The following is a 26,824-nucleotide window of genomic DNA, read 5'->3' on the forward strand; positions in this document are numbered from 1 at the left end:
TTTGAGTCTCTTGTCTGGTCGTGATAGAAACATTAGATGTATATTGTGTAGTGACATGTAGTTTATAAGATCCCAAACAATCTGCCAAATATATTTGATTACTTACTTAAAAAGGCCTCCAAACTAAGTATTTGTAGACCTGAGCTTAATTATGGCTACACTTCACCTTTACTTATATGTAGTCTATGAGCTGGAGGCAGTATATCTCCTGTTTCATTGTCAATGTGCACAGGTTTCTTAAAAAGGCTGATGATTTATCACTTGATTGAGCTCATTTGCTACTAAAATGGAGCATGTGTGGCTGGTTAAAGTTATACACAGATGTTTAGCTTTATTGCAAGTGTAAGAATAAACCGCAATTAAGCCAAAACCAGTAATGCGATAGCAAAGAACCTTTGGATGTTGATAGTAATTCCATAGCCTCATTTGGCCTGACTTTCACAAAACGATAACCAAAAGGTCCTTGAAGGGGTTTTTATCCTGCCAGATATGAATCAAGCCAAATTGGGAGATAAGGTTGCTGGGGTCAAATGAGTGCATGGAGTCAATGTAAATCCTGAAACATATCCTGATACACAAAATCATTTAGAAAGATGTGATGAGATGAGGCATTCAGACACTGAGGAGGTGCCTTTTGTTGGTCTTCTTGCATTGCAGAACACTTACTTCCTCATGTCCATTGCCATACGATTTGTGAGTCTGAACACCATTCTTTATACATTTCGGTAAAATACCCTATCTTTCGATGTTGATTGGGATAATACTAATACAATACAAATTGCAACTGTCTGCAATAAAGTCTGTATATGTTTTGTGTCTTGGATTTACCCTTTCCTGGTTCTTAACAGGCCAGCTCTTTTCAATCTTTTGAAATTGAACTGCACACAACCTATTTACCCTCCCTTGTTTGTTATGAGTGATGTGCCAACAAATCAAGAAATTGCACTGAGAAAGAAAGTCAGTGAGGCCGTGTTCTGACAGTGCCAAAAACCTCTGTGCACTACAAAAGGCACAAGAGGCCTGTGCTTTTTTTTTTTTGGCAGCAACATCTCTTTGAATCTTTCACCTGCAGTGAAGTATCATGAGACAGACAGGCAGTGTCCAGTCAGTTCTGTCTTTTTAAATAGCTTTACCAATGTTTGTCTGGCATCCCTCTCATCTCTCTCTACACTGATGCCCTGTTTCATATACTGTATGAGGTTATTGTCCTGTAAGGCAGTCTTGTAGGTTTAGGTTTCTCTAATTGAAGTCTAAATTAAAGCAGTAGATGTCTACAGTAATGCACGTGTGTACAAACATGTGCGCACAGTGTGGCCGCACGAGGAGCCCCTTCAAGCAAATTAACGCGCATTGGAGGAAAAGATGGGGGAGGAACCATCATGGCTGTGGTGCTTGGCCTAGTTGTGCATGGTGAGGATGATGGATGGAGGGTCGAAAGGACACATTTTGGTAGGATAGGAGAGAGAGTAATGAACACGATTATATTGCTATAGATGTACAACTTACATTCCATGTGCTTCTTCTTCGGAGCTGTCTGTTCATGTGTGGTGGCTTTACACACAGCTCGGGACACCTCGGATCCCGTCAGGCTGTACTGCGCCGCGGCGATGCGGTCTGTCAGCGTCTGACCCGACATCTTCTCTCCGTGGACTTCACCCTCGACTATCAAGCGTCCAAAACAGTCCTACCCCACACCAACACCAGAATCAAGGACCAGCCTCAGTAATCCCAGCTGGCCTCAAAATGCTCCACAAAAAACTCAGCACGAACAAAAAAACAAGTAGTAGTAGGCCTACACTTTCTATACAATTAGATGTAGTTGCATAACAATGCAGGAACTGGTCAGTTGGGTTGGATGTGCCTGCGTTTCTGGAACAATCATGAACTGAATTCCCTCCCTATAGATCAGGAGGCTATCCTTTGACAATTACTGTCACTATTCTGAGCATGCGAAAATATCCAACTGTAAACCTCGCACAGGTTTAAATTAAGCTCTTTTCCTTTTTTATTTCTCGTCCAGTTTCTTACTGTTCCGCCTTTTTGTCGGGGAGCCTCACTATAAAACGCTCCCTTCTGGATGATGCTCGCTGCCTGCCTCCCCCCCCTCCCTGTCTTCCTTCCTCCTGCCTCACGGATAATCCTCAGCAGCACCAGCAGCAGTCCGACAGTCCCTGTGTATCAGCGGGTCGTGCAGGGCAACATCATCCCCCACCATCCAGTGCAGCGGTTCTACTTCCCTGCTCCTTTCCTTGCTGAGCCCTTCTCGATGCAGCGGCCACACGTCAGCCTGCAAGACCCGGCAATTCACGTTTCAACGCTGGTCCAACGATGGCGATGGATTTACATCCGGTGGTTTAATAATAATTAATATATTTATATTGCACACGGAACCCCGCCCCCTCCTCTGAGTCAGGTGACGCAGAAACCTATTACCAACCCTGCTGCTGCCTCTTCCATCGCGAGACCTGGGAGGAGACGAGAGCTCAGATGGAGGTTGAGGATGTGAATGACTATAAAGGGTTAATACAGCCAAGCTTGTTTCCTGGCATGCAGCTATCGTACTATGAAGGTCATATGAAGCATGCTGCCTCACTTATCTTGCTTTTTGATCAGTGATGCAGAAACTCTGGAAAGCGGAAGTAGGTCTACGTGATGGTCGACTTTTGCTTTTGACACTGTCCATGGTACTGATCTGCTCTCCTATGAGAGGATTGTTTTGCCATGAGCCAGTTATTCACTAGTTTGCCGGTAAAACGTCCAACAACACAAAGTCATATTATTCTATCAAACATTAAATCATTTGAACCCCTCTTCCTCTTACTGGAGGTTATACTGTTCAGCTTCTAAATGTTTAACTTGGTTTGATTGAACTACATGACCATGTTGGTGGCTGTAGCTTCCTGTGCTTTTAAACTGCATTGAGTATCTGTTGAGGTGATTCTTTGTGTACCAGATATTAACTGGTGTACTACATAACAACGCAACAATGAAGTTATGTTTTAATAGAGTAATGACCAAATAAGAGTATGCTGCTAAATCCTTCAGGTTCTGATGTGTTGCATACTAGCTCATTGTCACATCTTACTTAGACACAAAGATGAGTAATAATATCTGCTGTGAACACAGCCTATTTGACTTGTATCCCTCTTGTCTGTCAGTACATCGTGCTATATCCACACACATTCCCTTTAATCTCCACATGAAAAACTGTGTAGTTGGTAAGTTTGTTATGTTCCATCAGTCTGAAGTCCATTTTTGCTTCCTGTAATTTCAATTTAAGGACAAAAAATAAACACATGAGGCTAAAACAGAGGGTTGGCACTGTGACTGGCTCAGGATATATTCCACTAGAAACATAATGTGTAAATACATTTACAGGTCATGTAAACGTTCCATTAAAAATCTTTATTAAGTCTCATGGATATGGAATGGCACAGCATCTTCACATTGTCCAGAAGGACTTACATGAAATGTTAAAAGTCAGTCATCAAAGCTGCTCCTTATATACAAATAATTAAAATTAAATACAATAGCTTCTGAAAAGTAAAATTATTATAAATACAAAACATGTACAAACTTCTTTCCCCATTTGTGTTCCATTGTTTTTTAATGTAAAGTTGAGGTTTGTCACTAGTGTTGATCAGTTGTGGGTTAATTCTCCCCCTTCCCCCGTCTGTGGTCTCACGTCTTGATGAGACCTTCGAGAAAGTCTTTTTCTACCATCTCCTCGATGTTTTGTCGAGCTCGGCTCCAGAACACTTTCTGGCTCTCCAGTTTGTGGCCTTCCTTGTGTCCAGGGAAGGAGGCGTCGGCAGGGCTGTTTGTGTAGGAGGGACCTGAGCGGCTGCTGGCCTTGCTGTTGAACACCTGACTGAGCAGGTTGAAGAAAGGCAGCAGCTGCTCCATGCTGCGGATCACGTAGAGGGTCAGCATAAGGTGACCTGGCTCCCAGGACAGGGTTCGAGTGGAGCAGTCCTCCTCTGGATTTTTCTAAAAGGAGAGGGAAACGGATAACTAATTACTCAAGCAGATAAATTAATTTGCCATCAGGTGAGGGAGGGAGCGGCAAGAATGAAATGAACTAAGCTTCAACACACTCGTGAACTCTTGAACACACTCTTCAGAGAGAGAAAAAGTCATTTGTCTCCATCATTAATAACCTTTTTGCAGACAGAGGGAGGAGAGATACCTTAGCTCGTTTCCTCAGCAGCTTGGCCAGTCGGACCACGTAGGGTTTAAATTCTCTCTGGTGAGTGCCCTGCCGTCTCACTTCCAATCCTGAATCGTCTGAAGCTTCTGGGATGAAGGCCCAGCGGTACCTGAAATGAGGCAGGATTCAAGATAGAAATTAAAATATCTCAATCAAATGATCAGTTATTTTCACTTCACAAATTGAGAATTGACATTTCATCCACTTTAACACTGGCATTGCAACAAATTGACAAGACTTTTTTTTGTACAAACATCTGAAACTGAGGCAGGCTCTCAGGAGGCAGGGCGAGGGCCAGGTCCAGGAGCTTGCAGGCAGACAGGTAGAGGTTAAGCCAGCGCTGGCTGTTGTATGAGGTGGAGAAGCCATTTCCACCAGAGTAGGTGGTCTCCAGCCCAGCCACAGACGGCCCTGATGTCCTGTAGATGGAGGTGAAAAGGATGATTTATCTTGAGAAAAAAAGTAGCTTATGGTTTGTTTGCTGCTGCATTCCAGTTAGTAAACATCAACAGAAAACTAACCTCGATATGTCTTCATCAGCTGTCAGCTCCTGCTCCATCAGAAGAAACACCTGGACCTGCAGGGAAACAAGACGTACGAGGATGTGTGATTGAGCGTGTGTTCGTTTGTGTGTCAAACCGTCTCAGGTCAGCACATATGTAAAAGACATAAGAAAGACACGTGAGGGTACAGGATGTGAGACAAAGAGTGTCATGGTGGAGGTCCAGCTCCTACCAGCTCAGTGATCATAGTGGGCCATAGTGAGGTGAGGTGCTGAGGAGACATGCGGAGCAGCAGCACTCTGAAGAACAGGAACACCTGAGCATGGAGGATGGGCACCTGAGGTAGACGCAGGCTCTCCACCAAGCGCTCTGAAAAACCAAAGACAAACTATCAACCATCTGCTCGCTGAAGACGTTGACAAACCGACAGAGGCTGGACTAAGATAACGTTTGTTTTCAGTTGGGCTCACAAACCTTCAAACTCACTTCAATAAAACAATGTTGTCTGTTAATCTGCAGGGGGCTCATATACATGGGAAAGGCACAGATCATTAAGCAGACCGTTCGGCTTTATTGAAGGCTATTTGCATAAAATGTTCTCTAAAAGTGAGGCTGTGTTGTACAGTGTACTGTAGGTCTGGTACAGGTCCAGTGTACGTATGCTTACCTTGTATATCCGGGAGGTATTTCTGGTACTGGTCCACTTCACTGCTGTAGATGGTGAAAGCCAGCCGTTTGAGGAGCATGGCTCTCTGCTCCAGCTCAGCATCTCTGTTCGTGAAGAGACTCAGAGAGCTGCTCTGAGCTACAGCCACCCGAGCTGAAGAGAGCAACACAAAGCCACTGTTGTTTGTCTCTGCCAGTCTTCAAATTGAGAATAGACTTTAATGATTGATTAAGGAGAGTTTTTCCTTCCTGAATTGAGGGTTGGACTAGAAAATGTCTTTCTACGACGTACAAAACAAAAGCCGATCTGACATTAAGATATGGAAAACATTGAGTTGACCCAACCGGGAATCAGACTTCAGTATGTTTTTGAACTTATATAAGCTATGGACTGACTTGAAGTGGAAATGTTAAGGCTCCTTTTTGTGAAGTAAATGTGCAAGATTCACACTGTATTCACTGTATGCAGATATGATAATTGTAACTCAGTCAGGTCCCTGCAGACAAAGGTCAGGTTAACAGTCTGTAAACACACCCAGTGGCAACATCTACACTTCTTCATAATTGAGAATTAATTGTGAAGCTTACTCATGAGGTCTCGAAATGTGGTCTTGTCATGAGTCATCAAGTGGTCAATGATGGCTCTCCAGCTGAAGAAAGAGGAAATAATAACAGTCAATGTAGAGAGACATCAGGCATTATAGTATCCTAAACCAAAATGATGTTTGAAGACAACATTCGGACAAGGCAGTTTAGGTTCAATGCATTCAAGTTTGACTTTTAAAAGCAGTCCATTTTTACCTGTCTTGATTTTTTATACTGTACGTCTCTCAAAACTGTCTGAAGACACGTTCACGTTCTTCCCCTGTGCACATTCTGTGTGTTATATTAGTTATGCACTTCTGCATGTAATTTGCATGTTTAAAATGAAAAAAAAAAAAAAAACAACTCACAAAATCAGATGTAGTTGATACATGGGTTAAAAAATACATGTTTTTTTTTTTTTTTTTTAAATAAGAGAGTGTAATAGCATAGACTGTAAATATTAATGGATGAAGCCTAAGTGATGTCACCCATCTGTTATGGCAGGTGGACTCCTGACGCTCACCAGCTGATGCTGGAAATGCTGTCTCATCTTAACTTTTAGTCAACCTAACGTCAGGCGTAGAGCCGGAGCTGAGGCGGGTTTTAAGTTACACCGCGCCCATCTGTCAATCATGTCAGCTACGCGCCTAACTATGAGTAAAAATTAACCTTTTTAAAATCGAAAAAGCAAACGTGTTAAAAAAACACTTTTTTGCCTGCTGGGACTTCAGGTGTTCTTGTAGCCGGCTTCAAGCAAACACCCGATGAACTGCAGGACTTTACACTTCCGTATTGGCTTTATTTTTCAACATCGGAGGTTGAAGCTTGTGTAATACTCAAGCTGCCTCAAAAATCGAATGAACATCATGCTTTCTTAAATGCATGAATGTCATCTGTAAAGGATGTTGGTGTGTAATCATGTTAAAACCTCCAACTCACTGGCTGACGCAAGAGGAGTCCATCTGGAAGAAGGTGTGGTCCATGAAGAGGTCGAAGGCCTCTTTCTTCCAGGCGCGGCGGGTGTACTGGTATCCGCTTAGGCTGCTTAACAGTTGGATGCAGGCCCTGTAGCTGGGGGCGTTGTGAGCACTGCCAGGAGAAAGAGAGAAAAAAATAATCAATCTGGCAATGCGATCATCTATAACTAGTTTTCACAATTGGCAGTTCATCGCACTTCGTCTTCACTCCCCAACATGAAAACATTTGAACTTTTAACCTTTTTAACTGATCGAGCTGTTTTGTGTCCTCACCGTCATGTGATGGGAATTTAAAATAAGACAAATCTTAAGGACCCTAAAGTTAGGAAAAAAAAAAAAAAAAAAAAAAAGGATGAGAAACAAGATTCTTATCCCCACCTGTGGTTGCGGAGGTAGGGCACTACGTAGTGCATGATATTAACCAGCAATGGGATCACCCTCTCCTTCTCGTCACTGTAGAACACCATGTCCAACAGATGAGCCAGCACCTGATGAGTAAACCAAAACACTTAAAACAGTCTTAAAACATAGAGTTTAGTGAGCATGAAAACAATGAGGGACATTCCTCTGAAATAACAGAAAGAAAGCTTTCATCTCTAAATCCTGTTTTGATTCATTGGCTTGAAATGACTTGTATACATTATGCAGAGTAAATAGAACTGCACCAACCAACAGCAGACAGTCTGTAATTCAGTATAGTGAAGATATATTACCAGGAATAAATCCATCCATCTATAATCCGTTAACGGCAAATAAGCAAAGAGAACATCTGCATAATGAGATCGGCACTGAGCTGAACAACCTGGGTGGTAAAAGGTAGCTGCAGGATTTAATTGTCCGGCTCATTCGCAGCCCCACACAAAGTGCAGCGGATTGACTAAAGTTCATTCATAATAATTACAGTGGAGGCGGGGAGGGAGCTGGAAGGATGTCAGAGGGAGTGTGTGAGTGTATGGCAGGGCTGTGCCAGAGAAGCTCAAACCATTGCTAGTAAATGTGAGAGAGAGCAGTTAGACACAATCAGGATTCACAATCGAAGTGATTTGCCGGGTCACTGACTGACGACGGCCCGTTATAAAACACAGAGATGTGAAAGTTTTACCTCGGCCAGCAGCGTGAGGGCATGAACGCTGTACACTGATGGAGTAAAGCTGGAGGCCTCCATCACTGTGAGCATTAAATCTACAGAACACACAAAGCAAACATACTGTAGTAGCAGCTATGTCGTCAAATATCTCTTATCGCCATGCTGAAACATGCAAAGTATGTAAAAACATTCACAAGTCAAACGTTGTGTGCATTGAGTCCTTACATGTAGTTTCAGTGATTCATATTCAGGTGTATTTGATACCTTACTTTATAATGCAGACATAACACAGACTGCAGTGAACACAAATACAAAAACTGTCAGTCACCGAGCTGCCACCTAAAACATCACAACACGTATTTCCAGTAGAAGCCTTAATCCTACATTTCGTTTCATGTTTTACACAGCAGCAGCAGTTATCAGGTAACACTTAGAAGCAGCACACCTTCGACATCTGCTTCCAGGTTGGCTCCGTCCACTACTATCTGAGGGGAAGCCTTCACCTCCAGGTTTCTCCTCAGCCAGGTGGTTTGCTCCAGAGAGGAGCCTGCAATCGTCCCAATCGCCTCCACCACCTTGTGGGTCACATCCTGAATACAGAGGGAATATTACTTGACTTTAGTAAGTAAACAGGATCAATATGAGGTTTTTTTTTTTATTCAACACTATAGGATCACAGTTGAGAGCTGAGTAGAAGTCAGGGTGGCAACAGTAATCACCTGCAGCTCCCGCTGGTCCTTCTTGCTTTCCAGATTGGGATTCTTTAAAATAAACTCATTCAAAACTCTGCAGAAGACAAACAGAGACGTGTAAAAAGAAGTTAACAGATATAATGTGCAAACAAGACAACACTGTGGTCCCAACAGACAGATTAATACTGGGACCATCTAACTTTGATGAACCTACCAGCATGCACACATGGAAGAATAGTTCTACACGTGTTCCCCCAGATACTGTGAGGTGAAAACGGGGACAGTGTGAAAGAATAAGAGATGAAGTGCGAAACCAACCCCAGGATAAGAAACTGTCCGGGGGCAGGCAGGCCTAATGGCACAGAGTCCTTCAGCAGAGCCAGCAGAGATGGCCAGCTGTCGACCAAACTGGACACTGGGATCCTGAGACAGAGACAAGAATGTAATGTATCAGAGGTTAGAGGCTCTGCACACAGTGAGTGTGTATTTGAAGTTTACTGGTGTGGGCCAGCACTGGACTCACCTCTGGACATAGGCGTAGAAGAACTGAAGCATACAGACTTCTAAAGAAAGATGCTTCTGTGAACAGTGAAGAAACAAAGTTTTATGTCATCAATCATCACACTGACATTGAAAATCAAACATCCTGACCTAAACATGTTTTGTAATTCATATATAGTCTCTGTGTAAATTATATTTATGACAGGGATCATGAAACAGAGATGGGCAACTTTGGTCACAAGTCAATGATGCGTCCGATTTAACACGACATATACCAGCGATCAAATATCATTATGGACATATTTCTGCTTTTCATGATTTCACGGCAGATTTTTTCTTCACATTTCCAATTTAGCGATCATTAAAAATGGACCTGAGGTCCATTAAAATCCTGGAGGGAAATCAGATGGAGCTCAAACTATTTCATCAACCAGTTTTAAGAAAGTGAACAAGTGTGTTGGGCCTGGCTGGAGAGCTGGAGGTTTACCAGTTCAAGTCTCACTATGGACCAAGTACTGAAATGGGTCTGGTTGCTAAAAAGATGCTAGTTGACTTACTGAGCACTGCTGAAAAGTCTGTGTTACATTAACAGTGACAAGCTCCATCTCCTTTTGTGAAGTGCTTGACGTGCTGTACATGTTAAAGAAAAGAAAAAACAAACACCTACCTTGTCCTTGGCTATTGCAGGCGGCTGCTTCAGGACCTCTTTGACAGTCTGCATGACGGTCTCAGTGCGCATGGCACTCACTGAACGGACCAGCTCAACCAGCAGCAGCTGCTCTTCACTGGCTAGAGGAATCACCTGAGAGACACGGTTCATTTACTTTGATTGAAACAGTGCATCTAAAAAAACAAACATTCTCGAGTCTCTTTTCAGAACATTGTTTGTGAAAGACTCAATTAAAGATATTTATGTTCTGATTGTTAATCTATATCTTACCACCCCTCCCTGCAGCACAAAACGCAAGCATCAAGATGATACAAACTAAAATCAACAAAACAGTGGGAACACTGTTTAGTAAAGCACTCACCTTGTTTCTGACTGGAGTTTTGACCTGCTTCCTCTCATTCCAAACGTAGGCAATGGCTGCCATAAAGTGAGCACCGTGGTTCATGGAGATTGGACCCAACAGCTCCAATATTTGCTGCCGGAGGTTCTTCAGCACACATGTTAGGAAGTTAGGTTAGACCTGAACAGCTGATAACTAACAATGAAAACAAAACCAGTTCAAGCCATCTGGTCACTGCTAAACTCCTGTCAACACGTTCATGTAGTTCTGCAGTTTAAAGAGCTGAGACACGCGGCTCAATGCAAGTTATAAATTAACAATAGCAGCTATTGTCATTTTTCAACCAAAAATCAAATTCTCCTGAATTCCATTACCCTGTTAACCCTAGATAATAATGAAAAGTCTTACAACATCGTTTGAATCTAAGTGGTTCTGCCCAAATAAAAATAAAAAAAACTCTTCAAAACTAGACTATAATTTATTAAATTAAGTTGAGCAGTTTTTTGTCAATCCTTAAATGATTCCTCCTGCAGGGACACGTAGCTCTGTTATGATTTTAAAAATCAACCGATCAATAATCCAGGTGTTACATGCTGTCAAGTGTTCTCTGAGAACATACTCCGACTCTTTCAGATTTGTTTGCAGCTGATTTTCAGCTATCAAATGTAATTAAAAAAAAAGTAACATAATCCAAAATGTAATAACTGGTCGGTAATGTGGCAAAATTTAACAACTTGTTACATTTAGGGCAACGGTTACTACGTTTTGAGCTCAGCATTTTGTTACATTATTGATCAATTATTACATTTTGGGTTTTCTTCCATTTTTTTTTAAATAACATTTCACGTCATTTTTGAGCTTTTTTTTTAGCTTGACAATGACATTTCAACCTGTCTGAAACAATTGTTAAACATCCTTTTCATTTCTTTAATTGGGGGAATCTCAAGACATTACCTGTAAATATAGTGAAATATACTTGTGTGTTTAACATGTTTTTTGATTGCATCATGGCATGCATTCAGCTATGACAAGACAAAGCCTACTAATCAACTTGCAGGAAAAAAAGATATCATTTTGAGTAAAACGTCCTGGTTTACCTTGGTGGAGCCCAGGTTGATGTTTGAAGTGGAGGCAGCAGAGGCGGCCGCTGGCTTGTCCGAGTTGTCTGCTTGATGGAGGACGCTCCACAGCAAGGTGACAGAAGACATGATGGTGTGGAGGATAGAGAGGATGCCTGAGCGAGCCTCAGCCAGGTGCTTCTGGTCAACACTCACTTGTAACTGAGAAGCAAAATATGCAACTGAACACTCAGAACCATTTGAAGTAACAGTTTAAGGTAATATCAATAACAGAGACGTATCCCAGAGCTCAGAATGGCTCTTCAGAAGAATGCAGTTTTCTATTTGACTATTAACAGTGACTGAGTTATAAAAGCCATGAGAGCTTGGCGCCCTCACCTGGTGGTACTGAGAGGTGGGATCCAGCAGGCAGTAATGGATGATGGCTGTCATCCCCTCCAGGACTGTCAGAATCAGGTCAGGAGGGATGCAGAGAGCCATCCACTGCGGTCTAAAAAAAAAAAAAAAAGCAAGAATATGCACTTTATGCAACACAAATATCTTTCATACTAAAATCTGAATATCAAGCATCTTACTTCCAATTGGCACAGCAGAGAGATGTTTGAATTTGAGGTGCGATGACATCTTTTGGTTAAGGGTGCCATCTAGTGGCTACAGGCTTGATAAGCTGTTTTATGACACTTATGTGTCTGTATGTTGAACCTAAATGCATATAGCTGAACCTTATTTAATTTTTATTTGTTTAATCTCCACATTTATTATATTTCATACTATGCAGCAAAATAATGGCTCCACCACAAACTACCCTCTCTGGACTGTATAACTGCTCTGTGATGCACCCTGATGATCACCCCTCGACACAAAATCTATCATTCCGTCTGCAGTAACCATTCAGAACAAAATCAAATACATCCCTTATTTCTATCTATCTATCTATCTATCTATCTATCTATCTATCTATCTATCTATCTATCTATCTATCTATCTATCTATCTATCTATCTATCTATCTATCTATCTATCTATCCATACAGAAGTTGATACCTGGTGTCAGTAATCCCGATCTCATAGCGATACTGCTGAAGAAGATTGTCCAGGTTTCTGCACAGCTGCAGGGTGACTGAAGCCACCACCCTCCTCAGCACCCTCCCCATGTATGGCAGGGTGGCAGTGATGAGTCCAATCCACTGAGGATGCATCTTACACGTGTGGTGCTGATGCAGTGCTCTGATCACCGCGCAAAGGAACATTCCCTGCGCTGTGATTGGCTGTCCATGGAGGTACTGCAGTGAAGTCATCGGCTGCTGAGGGTTTACATGTTCTACTTCCCCTCCCAGCATCTCGAATCCGGCACCGGCACCGCTTCCTGTCGCTCCACTTCCTGAGACTCCCCCCGCAGGTCCTCCTTCTCCTCCCTCATCGGCTGGCACCAGGACTCTGTGCTCAAGAACCACGAGGCTCTGCAGCAGTCTGAGCAGCTGAGACTGGACAGCGCTGCAGCTGTCAATCTGATCCTCGGACAGGTTGATCACACTGTCCTCTGACAGACCCTCCTCCACAGTCGCCACGTTGACGCCTGACAACTGTTGCTCATGCCACTTCTGAGCACTGAATATAGAAGAGAGCAAGCAGTGGAGAACCACCTTCTGAACTTTGCACTTAGAGAGGACATCGCTAATGAAACTAGCGAAGCCTTTAGCAGAGCCACCTGTGACTTTGGCTAGCTCGCTAAAGAGAAGAGTTAAGACCTCGACGCTGGTCAACTGCATGGCCCGGTTCCCGGCCAAGTCTTGAGGGCCTGCTGCCACATGGGCAGAGTAGTAACTTCTGAGGAAGTAGAGGCAGAGTGAAATGATGATCTCCAGGTACATGGCGCTGCGGAAGGAGTGCGAGTGTGAATCCTGGGGGATTGGACAGTAAAAGTCTTTGCCCATGACAGAGACCCTGTGACGGGCCAGGAGGTTCTGAAGCAAAGAGAGCTGTGGAGTGTAGGTGTTGTTGATGCTGGTGGTGGAGATGGCACTAACGAACCCTGAGGGTGCCGATCTTAACATCGCGGCGACGGCTGACAGAGCGTGGAGGGCGCGCGAGGAGTCATACAGCTGGAGGTAGAGCAGGACATGCTGGTAGAGAGGATGGATGTTGAAACGAGGCGGGGCAGAGGATGATCTGCGTCTTGTGACGCTAGCACCCCCGACGCTAGCACCCCCGGAGCCCCCACTGGGTGAGCCAGTGTCACTTTCAATCTCTGACACTTCTCCCTCGCCGCAGCTATACCAATTCTCCAGGTCCAGGCTGTCTCCGAAGAAAATACTGGGAGGTCGCAGTTTATCAGCTTGATTCGTCATCTTCTTTTGTCTCTCATCCACTTTCCTCTTGGTCTTCTTGATTTTGGGCTTTGCTCCTGGAGATTTGTCTGCAAGCCTCTCCATGATCTTCCCTTTAAGGCTCAGCTGGGTGCTGCTATGGCTACGTTTACGGGCCTGAGGGTCTTCCACATGCAAGCTGTGGTCAAGGGTGACCGGGTTTGAACAGTCTGGCAATGTGACAATAGAAGGTGATGAGCTATGGCGGGTGATGCCCTCTCTGTGCTGCTCCTCTGCAGATATATCCGCTGGTGTGCCTGAGAGGAACTCTAGAGTTCCTCCAGCAAGCATCTCAGGCAGTGTTTGATTGTTAGAGACGGGAGGTGGTCCAGAGTCGAGACGGAGACCTGTTGAGGTATCTGAAGATGTACTGTCTGTGTCGGTCTGAGGCCAGTTTTCAGGAGGAGGTGAAATATCGAGGGAATCCTCTTCTGCTAAACACAAAACTCTGTCTATAAGCTCTTTCATCACCGAGGACACTGCCTCCTCAACAGAGTCCTCAGAGATTTCATCTGAGAAACCAGGCTGCTGGCCTGAGCCGGTGACTGTGCTGCCGACACCCTCGATTTCCTCGAAGCTGCCATTTCCCACTGTCGATGACTGAGAAACACTGGACTCAGAGCTCGGAGGCTCCCCCTGCTGGTCAGCAGGCTGATATTCACCAGCTAGTTGTAGGTTCTCACTGCTCAGGCTCAGTAAAGACAGACTATCACTCAAGGGGTTAACAGTGAGACAGAAAGGCTCCATTTCCCCAATCACCAGGCCTCGGAGCTCGTCTTGTGACACCCTCTCCCCGTGGATGTGACTGAAGTCTAATGAGAGAATGAGACGATAAAAAAGGAGGAATATAAATCAGGCACATTCACATCTCTTCATTAAAAATACTCAAGAAAGGACAGTGGACAAAAACACATAACGGCAAGTAAAACTTTAAAAGAGGAAATATCAGCAGCTCCTTACTATCAGAAAAGCCAGAGTCCCGAGTGTACATAGGTTCTGATGGCTCCTGATTACGTGGTTCAGGGAAGACCTGGGCCCAGTGGCGTTGGGACTGTACCCTCTGAATGGACACTCGGTGCGTCTTGGGATGAAGCAAGATAAGTAGAAGAGGTTCTAACACCCGAGCAATATCGTGCCTCTGTAAGACCTGATTCAGCCAACCCCGACCAACAGCACTCGTACATGGATCCCAAAAACTTAAACTGTCGAGCATGATGAAGAGAGACCTGGGGACGAAGAAACGAGACATTTATTTCATTTTCATTTTAAAGGAGACATACTCTCCCCCCTTTTTCACCTTTTCCAACAGTCCCCCTGTGCTCTAAATGAAACATCTGTGCTGTGGTCCAAATATAACATGAATCAAGAACCAGAGGAAGTTTGTGACCCTGTAGAAACTCTCAGAAGGCTCCAGTTTGGTGTGTGTGTCTCTTTAAATCCAATGAGCCCACCGAGTGTTCCGAGCAAACATCACTCCTCTGTAGTGAGAATAAAAATGGCAGACCTGCTCAAAAGTTTTTGCTCTAGGCTGGGGGTGGAGATACCAGGGGAGGAGATTTTTATACCAGAATCCAACTTGTGATGTCACAAGTGATGAGAAATTTGAAACTGAGCATTTTTCTCTGTGTTGTAAGACTTATGCAGACCACAAACAAAAGGACTGAGTGGATTTATTTCTAATTTTGTGGGTCTATAGACACTCAGCTTATCAAAATAAATGTTCAAAAACACTGTAAAAGTGGATTTTCATAATATGTCCCCTTCAAATGATTTTACCAGGAAAACTTAGAAAGTGTCCTGGCTGAGACAGCGGCAGCACATTAAACATGTGACAGACATACAACACAGAGCTGAATAAAGTAATACAATGAAATCATAGTGAGTCACACCGAAGACACTTGGTAGAGAACTCATACATGGAAGTCACTTCAAAAAAACTAAAGCACCATACTTAGACTTGCATACCTGTCAAATGTGCGATTAAAAGGAGAGGACTTGGTCATGTTAAGATCGCGTGTCAAATGCCACAGCACAGAGAACTTCACGTGGGCCTCCAAGCGTATTCTCTGTGGAAAGAGTCACATCTGCATGAGCTTTACCGACACATCGCATCTGTCTACAGACTAAGTGAAGGAGTGCATGCTTGTAGCCTGGGATGTAAAAGTGTCAACAGAACAAACCTTGTCTCTGTGCATGAGCTGCTGACTGATGACGTCCTCGCAGATGCTGGAGGAGGGCACCAGGTTGTGGAGCTGGTAGAAGAGCTCCACGCTGCGTTGGTGGTGCTGAGGGGTCCCCTCACTCAACTGGTCCCATAAGATCAGAGCCACATTCTAGAAAAAACAATTTAAGTTACTTTGAGAGAGTCCACACTTTCAAATTATAAGCATATTAATAGATCAAATACAAATATTAAAAAGGGAGGAAACTACCTTGAAGAAGTCTGTCTTGTCAGCAATGTGCTTTAGGATTCCCTGAGTGAGTGGTGGCCTGATGATCACAGCTACGCGACCCTGGCTGGGGCTCATGGGCTGCGTGGACTCAGGACTGCCATCAGATGCCACACTTTCAGCTGTCACAATGGCAACTGACTGGGTGAGTCCCACGAGGTCCATAAGCAGGGAGATGGCAACACCCTGCAGGCTGAAGTCACTGGCCAAGCAGCACGCATCCATCAGCGTCTGCAGCCACACTGGCAGACGGACCTGCTCGCTGTCTGTAGAGCAAAGAGGAAGTTTAGGGATTTAAATGTCAAAAATATATATTAACACAGATGGTACTGATGACGCAAACCATGACAGTACATAGAAGTGCTTCGTGTCTTCCCACTGAACATGACAGTGAATGCAGTGTGTTGTCTTGTACTTTTTAGATTTTTGTTTAAAAAAATAATATATTTATTTATAAAAGACCTTTCAAAGCGCAGTTACAAAGTGCTTTACGCCACAAAATAAAAGAACAGATTGAGCACAGGACCAGAGATGTTCATACAGTAAGATAAAGTACAGTCAGGTTATAGAAACCCATTCAATTTAAAGAACCAGTTAAAACAGTAAATAGTACCTTAAATAGTAAAATAGTACCGCAATAAAAGAAAACAGTTAAGCAGGTGGTGATAAAGCAGGCAATCAACAGATTTACTATAAAAAGGCCATTCTGTAAGAGTAGGTTTTAATGAGAGATCTGAAGGACCCATTTTCTGTTTTATCTGGTTTTCGATGCTCTTTAGTGTTTTTCAGGTGTCTCGTGTATGAAGAGCCACATCTATATGCACAAAATCAAAGTTCGCGGAAACGCGTCTTCTCCTACGCCCTCATGTTGGCTGTAGCAGTAGCTGCACGTGACGCTCGGCCCCTAGCCCCACCGCAATGACATTTGCCAGTGTGAGATCACTGATCCAAGCCCGTCGGCTCGTTTTAACAAGAACAAGCTTGTGCTGCATGCCCACGTGACCTCTGTGATAAGCGACTGACCAATCACAAGAGAGCGAAAACTGCCGACCAATGAGATCAGACTAGGCCCAGGTGGGGACCCTGATCGTGGTGTGGGGGATTCCGAGAGTTGCAAATACAGGCAGATGAGAGACGCTGCATGAAAACAGACTTTTTTTTTTTTACATTAGCCATTGTGAACGTATTTTAGTCTGCACATGAATTAGATGTAGGAATCCCAGAAAGAAAGGACATAAAATGGGACCTTTAAAAGACTGCACTGATTTAGCCGGCCTCATTTCCTCAGGTTGGGCTTCACAGCTGCCGGGCTCAAACTGAAAACACCTGAATTCACCTTTAGTGACAAGGCCGGCTTGTGGAACTGAAAGTAGGCTCCAACCTGAGGAGAGAGCAGGGCTCATCAGGTACAGTATGAGTTCATCTGTGATGCAGGAGGTGGCACGTCTGTGTAGTGCTTTGAAAGTAAGAGTTTAAGAACCATTTCATATCATAGCACTTACCAAACTGTTCTTCCTGTGGGGGTGAGGCCTTAAGGTTTCCCTCTGCGATGTAAACAGGGAAACTGGAGCACTCTTGGAAGAGCTGGCAGGCAGCAGTGAAAGCAGCAACAAACTCCCTCTGGACAAACCCTGTTACTGAGCACATCTCCATCTGAACGCTTAGCTGGCAGCCCTCTGACATCACCATACCTGCCTGCATCACTTCACCTCTTTCAGCCTCAGCTCGATGCTCCGGCCCAGGGGTAATGTACAAGCTGATTAGTCTTGAGAGAAACTGCTGGAAATGCTCCAGGCAGCACTGCATTACTGGTTTGTCCAAAGGTTTGGCCTGAGATGGGCCTGAGGAGCGACGGCCTGTTTTGACTGCCGGGTGGGGATGAGGAGTTTGCTCTGCATCATCGGGGCCGTCCCCCTGGTACTGCACAAAGTCTGTGAAGCCACTTTCAGAAGAGCGACTGCTTGGGTGGTTCTCTCCTTCCTCAAACACTTCCCCAGTGCCAGGTAGCTCCAGAGTAGAGGGCAACGCCTGCAGGAGGAAGAGACACGTTCATCGAGTGAGTTCAGCAGGATGAGTTCATGTGTGTGTAGATCTGAAGATGCAGGCAAGCCAGTGAAAGCCCACACGCAGATTTCACGTGTTTCCACCGAGCATTTGTGACAATGATACCCCAAGGTTGCTTCATGGAACTTCATTTTAACAAAGCAGGAATAATCAGAACATCACATCTCTGTTTCTTTATTAAAACGTTCAAGTAGAGTAAATATTAAAAGCCTAATGAAGGCTCCATTTAGCCTTTTTATGAGTGTAAGGGACGCCTCACAACTTGTTCGGGTTTGGAGATCTAGTTCAGGTCAGGTCAACATGTTGACCTCATCGTTACACAGTTGTGTGCTGTTGATCTCCATGAGGGATTTGTGTACTCTGGAACTGCACACCAGGCTAGCATCTTGCTGCAGACGGACTGATACTCTTTGTCTACAGAAGCCTCTGGGAGACCGGCAGCTGGCCTGGATGTATTTTGATAAGAGGCAGCAGATACATTCTGAAGTCTAGCCTCAGATGGCACGTCAGATAGCGCGCTCTCTATATGTCCCTGAAGGGTGGGGGTGGGGATGTTATAATAATAAGGGGGGATGTATGTGGAATGTTTTCTGCTCCAATGGCTCACCCAGGAGGACACACAGGCTGGTCTACTCCTCTTCTTCCTCAGAGAGAAAAGGCGAGCTGGGCTCAGCTGTTGGTTAACCATCTTCTGTCTTTCTACTCGTCCTCTCTTCTAACTCCTCCTGGGCCTGACCCGATCTATCTAGCCCGTAACCATCTCTGGACATGGGAATGACTTTTTAGCTCGATGAACACTTAAAACAACCAGGCTGCTGGGCAGGGACCAGGAGGACCAGGACAGCCAATCGAAGCGTTTGCTCTCAGTCACTTTTCAGAAGCCTTATGTTTGAGGGAGCGTGGGCTGGCGGGGGCCGGTCATGGGACCGACTTCGCCAGCAAGAGCACAGCGCAGGAGACTGGCAGGAGGCAACACGAGCTGGAAGAGCTCTGTTCAGGGACCAGGGCACGCCATCAGAGAGTGCACTGATGGAGTTTTGGGCAGTACCTTGTAGGGGAAGTGGGTCAAACTGGGATAAGCTTTTACTGTGGAGATGTCAAGGTCTACGCTTTCATCTAAAGCTTTTTAAAGGATCAGAGAAAGCACAGAATGATCAGCAGGCTGTTTTTCATAGTGAAAAGTGGGTCTATGATTTGCATCACTTACTTTTTTTGGAAGTAGACAGTTTTAGTTTCTGACTATTTAAACAAACCGAGCCTCTGATCTGAACGCATTCAAAGTTATCAAATCAAGACGAGGCAGGAAATGAAATCATGAGCTCCGCGCTTTATCTGTTTGAACATTTTTTCCTTCTCCTCACCCGCTTGTCTTCCTTTTCTCTGCTCTTATCTCTTGCTGAGTTGGAGAGGTTGCCAGTGGGAGTTGCCAGGCCCTGAGGCCCGGGGCATGACGGGAGGGCCAGGGGGGAAACCAGCGGAGGCTGCACTTTACTGAGGATCTTTGAGCAGAGGCGAAGGCAGTGGGTGAGTTCTCCGAGGCCCAGAGTCTGCAGGTGACAGGTCAGCGCTGCCACCATCCGCAGCAGCAGCTGAGGCAGATGTTCTGTCTGGATCTCGATGTAAGTCTCCTGGACACGTTCGAAAAAAATAGTCAGTGTGGATTTCACCTCGGCTTCCTCCTCACCATAAAGTCATCCAATAGAAGAATAGAATAAAGACTTGGTACTGCTACACTTTAATGTGTTAGAATAGGTCGTGTAATGCAGTCTTTTAATGTTAATTAAACACAGAACACCCTCTAGAATAATCAGGTTGATTTGAGCCTGCGTATAGAAAAGGGAAAACGCTAACACCGTGAATGTAATGATTCATTTCAGGCAGGGATTCTCAAAGTGGGGTCCCAGGACCCGAAAAGGGTCCCTGAACCATAGTTTGGGGGTCAGTGGAATTATTTACAAAAAACATGTTAAAGTGTGTTATATTATTGAAAAAGCACATCTACAAATTGTTTTTTTTTTTGCACCAATAAAATCAGCTCTTTTGTTTCAATACTCCCGCCCACTTTAATGCATTTTTACTGTTGATTCTCAGGTGGTGGATTTTTTTCTTTTTGTTTTGTGTGTATCTAAATACTTTGACTTCAGGAAGTGCGAGTTCCACAGTTGTACGAAACAAAAACAAAAAAAAAGGTAAAAAGGGAAGAACTGAATGATAAAATGAGTATTATAACATGGAGTCAATTACAACAGTCATATTTCTTACAAATATGTGAGCAATGCATTAGCGAATAACTGCATGCATGCAAGCTTTACAGTCAACAAACACACACTGGGCAGAGATTTCATTTTCACAAGATCCACACCGAACAGCCAGGGAACGTTTTCACCTGTGATTACTCTTCCAATCAGATGGATCATTGATGTATTAAAAACAAAAACACGACATTTAGTCATTCATTCTGAAACGATCACTCCAAGCAGAGCAGGAACACAGATGGCCTGGGAGATGTTGGCAGGATGTTGCAGAAATGTTATCACAGCCTTAGTGAAGCAGGGTGAGGTGAAAAAGCAGGAAAGAGCAGTACTTTACCTGGCAGATTACCCTCATGCTTCTAGTGGGCTTCAAGGAGAAAGAGCAGAGAGTTTTGAACAGACAGGAGCAAGCAGAGCACAGGCCTCACAACACCATCCTCTTCTCTCACACAAGCTCACAGAACACGAGCTTCTCTTTCTCGCACTCTTCCACTCAAACAGGCTCATAAAGGAGTGAGGGATTTCCAAGCTGCTCAGATTGGAAATTCTTTGTAGAAAAGCTCATTATTAAGAGGATGCAAACACTTTTTTTGGGGGGGGGGGGGGGGGGGGGACAAAAAAGATTCAGCATTTTTGAACCTTTAAAGAGATTTCACACAGGAGAAACAGGAGAGACACGCACACACGCCTCCTGAGTGAAGCATCTCAGAACTGGTTTCAAAAATTCAGTTGGACAACAAATCTGACAACATGGAGGCACATTTGGATTTGTCATGGGGTGCTTTTGAAAGGGAAAACATGGGATTGAAAACAAATGTGAGCCAAGAGGGAGTGAGAGACAGAAAGTGATGAGAGCGTCCCAAGCAGGGACGGGAAATGAAGGACGTTTAAAAAAAATGAAGAAGATAAAGAGTTTTCGCTGAACGAACGATGTATCGAATTTGAAGGAAGACAAAAATCTCAGAAAAGGAAATAAAAGATGAGCGTGGGACAGGAAGACTGACTGAATGTTGACTGGAAGAAAGGGAGACATGTTCAAGAAAACAAGCAGAATAATCTCATTTTAGAGGAGAGGAAGGAAGGAAGGAAGAAAGGAAGGAAGAAAGGAAGAAAGGAAGAAAGGAAGGAAGGAAGAAAGGAAGGAAGAAAGGAAGGAAGAAAGGAAGAAAGAAAGGAAGAAAGGAAGAAAGGAAGAAAGAAAGAAAGAAAGAAAGAAAGAAAGAAAGAAAGAAAGAAAGAAAGAAAGAAAGAAAGAAAGAAAGGAAGGAAGAAAGAAAGAAAGAGTCTCACCAATGAAACAATATCCAGCAGGAAATCCACCAGCTGACAGAACTCCACCAATGACAGCTCAGGCGCTCGTGTGCTGCTGTTAACTGTCCTCCTGCAACAGAGACATATGGAAATGGGACTTGGGCTCAGACTTTGGATGATGACAGTAATCTGTCACATCAGTTTGTTTATTTACAATAAAAACAGAAGCAGACAATTATTATAGAGCTAGTAAAATAAGTATCAAAAAAGGAACAGTTGAAATTCCAGTAAACAGTATGAACATTATCATGCACTGTGTGCATATAAGGATGGAATGTTCCTGCACACATTGTCCCATAAAAAAATATTGCGTTGCAATCAAATTTAAAAATAAAAATACACATAAGATCAGGTGACATCTTACAACATTATTATTGCACAAGGAGTAGGAGTAAATAGTCCTGATGACTTTCTTTCTGGATAATTCACAATGATGTCAAAATGACTCGAGTGACCACAAAGCAACATCAGCAGTAAGTAGTCAAGTAACCTGCACTGAGACGTTCACATACACACCTGCAGCACTCCTCGAACCAGCGAGCGATATAGTCCCACATGTAGTACGGCTCAAACGAGTTGAACAGCAGGTTGGCTGTTTTGATCAGCTCTGCTGTCTTCTTGTTCTCGCGTAGTTTGCTGATGAAGAAGGATTCATTAGTGTGATGATACGATGAGTTTGTATTGAACAAAAACCTCCACTCACAGCGCTGATGATTAATAATACTGTCTTATCCAACATTTTGAAATATGAGCAACTGAAGATAACAGATTTGCTCGTTACTCTGTTGATCACTTCTTCAAAGGGCAAATATCTTCACAGTGCTACTTTTCTGATGATGCTGAAACCAGACTGCTCTTGTGACGTTTTCATTTCACGTCATCGTACCTGATGTCAGTGAGACACTGATGAGTGATGGTGGGAATGGACTGACCTGCTCAGGTGTGTGTGGTCTTTGCTGAAAGGACTCTGGTTTTGGAGGTCCAACTCTGTTCTGCACTGCGTGTGGAGAGTTCGAAACACCTCGATCAGAACATCCTCCAGGATTGCTGGACCTGAAAAGCCAGATGAGATGAGGATTGTTTTCATTGAGTATGTTTATTAGGCTGCTCAGCTAAACTTTCTAATTTACACATTTCCTTACTCACTAACTGATTGCATGTGTGTTAGTACATTAAAGAAGAGCTTACCCAACTCTGGTTTGTCCAGCAGGCTAATGAGGATGCGAAATGGCTTTAGGTCATGCATGAGAATGCTTTCTTCTTCTCCACCTCGGGCCTTACCCTGCAGGATCCCCACCATTGCCTAAAAGAGGACAAACACACATAAACAGACAAACAATCTAATAAGAGCAGAGATCAAAATACTTCTAAACTCCAGAGTCACTTTGGACACAGTGGAGGGAGGACACAGTTGTTGTTGTTTTAGGCTTTTTTTTTTTTAAAGAATTTTGATTCAAACCCTTTTGATTTTTTGTTGTTTTTGTATGTGTTTCACGCTTCGTCTGCCACATCATGACTGGAGCCAGGAACAGACGCTCTCTGTAGAATAAACCTTCTCCCAAAGGAGGGAGCTCCAAAAGCTACCTCAGAGCAGATGGTAGAGCGGCACAACAAAATATGAACTAAATAAACAGTCCAAAACAAAACTTCCCCTCCTGGTCGCTCTTTGTGCCCCGTGTTCCAACCCCTGGAGTACCAGGGCACACATGCCAGGAGGGTAAAGGCTGTTTGGATCGTGAACATACGGAAAAGCCAACTCTGTGTGTGTGTGTGTGTGTGTGTGTGTGTGTGTGTGTGTGTGTGTAACGGAGAGGTGGGAGCTGTCTTCAAAGGGACAGGCCTACAGGAATACAAGAAGAAGGTACAGCACATATAGATGCAGCAAACCCCAGGGAGAACAAGAATGACACACACACACACACACACACACACACACACACACACACACACACACACACACACACACACACACACACACACACACACACACACACACACACACACACACACACACACACACACACACACACACACACACACACACACACACACACACACACACACACACACGATTGTCTGAAGAGCTCACCTGAACGAGCATGTCTTTAGAGAAGGTGTTGAAATATTGACTGGCGTGCTCCTCTGGGTTGCTCTGACGAGTGCTCCGGGGTCCTGTCATCACCCCGTTGTTGTCAAAGCCTTCATCAAACAAAGACATGCAATTATAATCAAAACTCCTCAGGTGTTGAGCAGACTGAAATGTTCATGGGAAAGTGTCGGTATCTTCTCCTCAGTCTTCTCTCCACACTCTGGTATTCTAGACATGTGGAACGATGCAGCCATGCAGACACTTACCATCATGTTCATCCACAGTGAGGAGCAAAGAAGAGGAGATAAATAAAGACAATGACCACAACAGATACGTCAGCAGAAGGAAAGAATGGACATATCAACAAAGCACACAATAACCTCATACCTATCCAAATCTCAAAATCTACACGACAAAGAAAGCTTTTGGTGAAACCCTGACACAAGTGACATGAAACTCTTGGACTTTTAGTTTTTTTCTGTCTTTTAATATTCAATAATGAGAGGAAATCCTGATGCATCTGAATCTGAGTGACTTTGTGTGTGTGTGTGTGTGTGTGTGTGTGTGTGTGTGTGTGTGTGTGTGTGTGTGTGTGTGTGTGTGTGAATCTGAGTGACTTGTGTGTGTGTGTGTGTGTGTGTGTGTGTGTGTGTGTGTGTGTGTGTGTGTGTGTGTGTCTCATACCGAGCAGCCAGGCATAGAGTCTGCGGTTGAGGGACATGTCTCGTCTTAAAACCACGTGCAAAGCAGCTGACAGGATCCGGATCATGTCAGGGCGAGTCGCCTGAACACAACAGAACAATCAACGATTGGTTCTTTCTCATGCGTACACTTACTAATACGTGCCATCACAAACAAACGCATACAGTGCAAGATGTCGGGTAAGAACAGAGTCCCAGTCTTACTGATCCAGAAATGTTAGGAGGTGAAGAATTGAACTTAAACAAGCATGACTCACCACCAGAGTTTGGCACATCACTGGACTTTAGTAACTACCAAGAGTTACTAGTAAATACAATCAAAAAGTACTTACTGCGTTATAAAATAAATAGTTACTTGATGATGTAACTTCAGCGTTTAGATGATTTGGTGTTGCTGTCTCAGAATTAAGCTGTAAACACTTTTGTATCTCTAAAAGTCACCAGGCTTGTTGATATGAAACTTGTGGCTAACACACCTAGCTATCACTCTACTTGTCAGGCTTACAGGTGGTGTTTTAAATCAAGCTATCTGTTTGTATGGAGTCTCCTCCTTGGTGGTCTGCTGAGCTAACTGTAGCTGCACCTAAATCTCTCTCTCTCTCTTTTTTGTGAGAGACGTTTTCTTTCCTGCACATATTCTTGTCGTTTAACTCGAAAAAAAGAGTCGCTGTTTCAGAGCCCGAACGCTCGTCATGGATGATCATCTCTAGCTGTTTGTTTAAAGTGCACACGGCGCACGTTCTCTCTCCCAGAATGCTGCTGTGCTGACGTGAGCGTAACCTTTACCGCTTGTTGTCGGTTGTTTCTCAAACGAGTCACTCAAAACGAGTGATTTGCAACGTCAGTAATAGTTAGGGCGTTACTGAGCCTGGAAAGTAAAGCAGTAGTAGCAAAGTAGTATTTGTTACTGGTCACCACAAAGAGTAGTGGCATTACAGTAAGGTGTTACCTAGTAACGGGTTAGTCCTAACACTGGTCACCACATTAACACAAGAAAAGCATACCATCAATATCAATGACATTCAGATGTTCATCCAAGCAGCCATTACTCTGCTCATATTCTATTTCACATAACGTTTTACTTTCACTATTAGCCTCTATCAGTGTGTGCATGCTAACTCGACTACATTTGATATTGATGACGTTAGGAAGGCCATGTGATGTGAAACACCAAACAGAGTTATCTCTCTCCTGTTCAACAGACACAGACGTCGGCTGCTTGAAATGCAATACATCTGAAGGAAAGGTTTTCCATAAGGACTGCGTTGTTGGAAGTGGTAAAATACTCCATGCTGCATTTTTGGACATACACACACACACAGCCACACACACACACACACAGGTCATTGTCATGCTGCATTAAATGCCTTTCAGTCAGGCCTTCAGACCTGGCTCATATGGAACGGGAAGCAGAAGAGGATCAGATCCAGGGTGCTCCTCTGCACTAACACACTCGAGTCCTGGACTGAGGTACTGACCGCCTCCACCTGGTGAGAGCAGAGGCACACCTCGGGTTAACAAGTCATGCATTTAAGAATATGTAGACAGTAAGAATAAGATAACTTAACACTGCTAACCCATTCATATCAACACAGTAATTCAACTTAAACGATGCAATGTGCAAACGATTTAAAGCTTTTAGTCATGCTTATAGATTCAATGTTCATGTCACTGTTGTTTAAATACTTCATCTGATAGACTGATGATCAAAGCACAATGTCTGTGATCATGTTGCTATTTTGTACCATGAGTTCAATGTCGCTGCCTATGACATAGAGCTGGTCCTCCATGGAGAGCTTGCGATTGAGGTGCAGCAGAACAAAGGACACCCCGGGGAGACGCACAGCAGGGCTGGTCAGGATGCTGCCCCACAAGGCACTGTAGAAGGCCGACTGCTCCACTGCTGCAGCCACCTTCTCCAACAGGGTGTTGGTCCTATGGAAGCCCAGAAAGGACACAGTAAACCTGCTTGCCAAGTATCGACCTCTGACCACATTAGCAGCAAGTGATGCAAAGGTCATATTATTTCCCCTTGGAAGTTTCTTTCCCAAATGTAACATCATTAAACAGCACAAAGACAAAGTGAAGGTAAAAAGAGACCGAGAGACAGACACAGGGTCATAAATCACCCAGTAATGCTCAAGCTATGCACTTCTTTCTCTGAACACATCACTTACTGCTGTTTATTAAACCATTTAGATCTTAATCAGCTTTCATTTGTAGGAACCAATAAATGAGCAGGATTTCTTCCCTGTGCCTTTTCATAATAGCTCTTTATGAGC

At 44.0% G+C, this 26,824-nt stretch overlaps 2 protein-coding genes across 13 annotated transcripts in view; both read right to left on the bottom strand.

Annotated features, from left to right (window-relative positions):
- Positions 1–2,055, bottom strand: part of snap91a (synaptosome associated protein 91a) — a 50,808-nt gene extending 48,753 nt beyond the window's left edge. For all 10 annotated transcript variants that reach the window (XM_079343537.1, XM_079343542.1, XM_079343541.1 and 7 more), the window contains exon 1: positions 1,507–2,055. In XM_079343537.1, the coding sequence (XP_079199663.1) occupies positions 1,507–1,636 (130 nt within the window). In that variant the 5' untranslated portion in view covers positions 1,637–2,055. The remainder of the gene's footprint in view (positions 1–1,506) is intronic.
- A 1,335-nt stretch (positions 2,056–3,390) lies between these two features.
- Positions 3,391–26,824, bottom strand: part of dop1a (DOP1 leucine zipper like protein A) — a 28,151-nt gene continuing 4,717 nt past the window's right edge. Inside the window, exons 5-38 of one of the 3 annotated variants that reach the window (XM_079343533.1) lie at positions 26,288–26,477; positions 25,931–26,029; positions 24,526–24,625; positions 23,842–23,951; positions 22,941–23,055; positions 22,685–22,805; positions 22,269–22,388; positions 21,732–21,822; positions 20,779–20,808; positions 19,551–19,817; positions 17,628–18,153; positions 16,108–16,391; positions 15,856–16,008; positions 15,641–15,741; positions 14,636–14,901; positions 12,354–14,487; positions 11,689–11,800; positions 11,329–11,511; positions 10,253–10,378; positions 9,889–10,023; positions 9,244–9,299; positions 9,039–9,143; positions 8,748–8,814; positions 8,474–8,618; positions 8,044–8,123; positions 7,320–7,429; positions 6,904–7,053; positions 5,968–6,029; positions 5,381–5,533; positions 4,946–5,082; positions 4,732–4,787; positions 4,465–4,629; positions 4,190–4,319; positions 3,391–3,990 (exon numbers count right to left, since the gene is read on the bottom strand). In XM_079343533.1, the coding sequence (XP_079199659.1) occupies positions 3,682–3,990; positions 4,190–4,319; positions 4,465–4,629; positions 4,732–4,787; positions 4,946–5,082; positions 5,381–5,533; positions 5,968–6,029; positions 6,904–7,053; positions 7,320–7,429; positions 8,044–8,123; positions 8,474–8,618; positions 8,748–8,814; positions 9,039–9,143; positions 9,244–9,299; positions 9,889–10,023; positions 10,253–10,378; positions 11,329–11,511; positions 11,689–11,800; positions 12,354–14,487; positions 14,636–14,901; positions 15,641–15,741; positions 15,856–16,008; positions 16,108–16,391; positions 17,628–18,153; positions 19,551–19,817; positions 20,779–20,808; positions 21,732–21,822; positions 22,269–22,388; positions 22,685–22,805; positions 22,941–23,055; positions 23,842–23,951; positions 24,526–24,625; positions 25,931–26,029; positions 26,288–26,477 (6,988 nt within the window). In that variant the 3' untranslated portion in view covers positions 3,391–3,681. The remainder of the gene's footprint in view (positions 3,991–4,189; positions 4,320–4,464; positions 4,630–4,731; positions 4,788–4,945; positions 5,083–5,380; positions 5,534–5,967; positions 6,030–6,903; positions 7,054–7,319; positions 7,430–8,043; positions 8,124–8,473; positions 8,619–8,747; positions 8,815–9,038; positions 9,144–9,243; positions 9,300–9,888; positions 10,024–10,252; positions 10,379–11,328; positions 11,512–11,688; positions 11,801–12,353; positions 14,488–14,635; positions 14,902–15,640; positions 15,742–15,855; positions 16,009–16,107; positions 16,392–17,627; positions 18,154–19,550; positions 19,818–20,778; positions 20,809–21,731; positions 21,823–22,268; positions 22,389–22,684; positions 22,806–22,940; positions 23,056–23,841; positions 23,952–24,525; positions 24,626–25,930; positions 26,030–26,287; positions 26,478–26,824) is intronic. The other 2 variants (XM_079343532.1, XM_079343531.1) reach the window with 2 other exon arrangements.

The sequence above is a fragment of the Symphodus melops genome, assembly GCF_947650265.1.
Source record: "Symphodus melops genome assembly, chromosome: 5".
NCBI classification, from domain to species: Eukaryota; Metazoa; Chordata; class Actinopteri; order Labriformes; family Labridae; genus Symphodus; species Symphodus melops.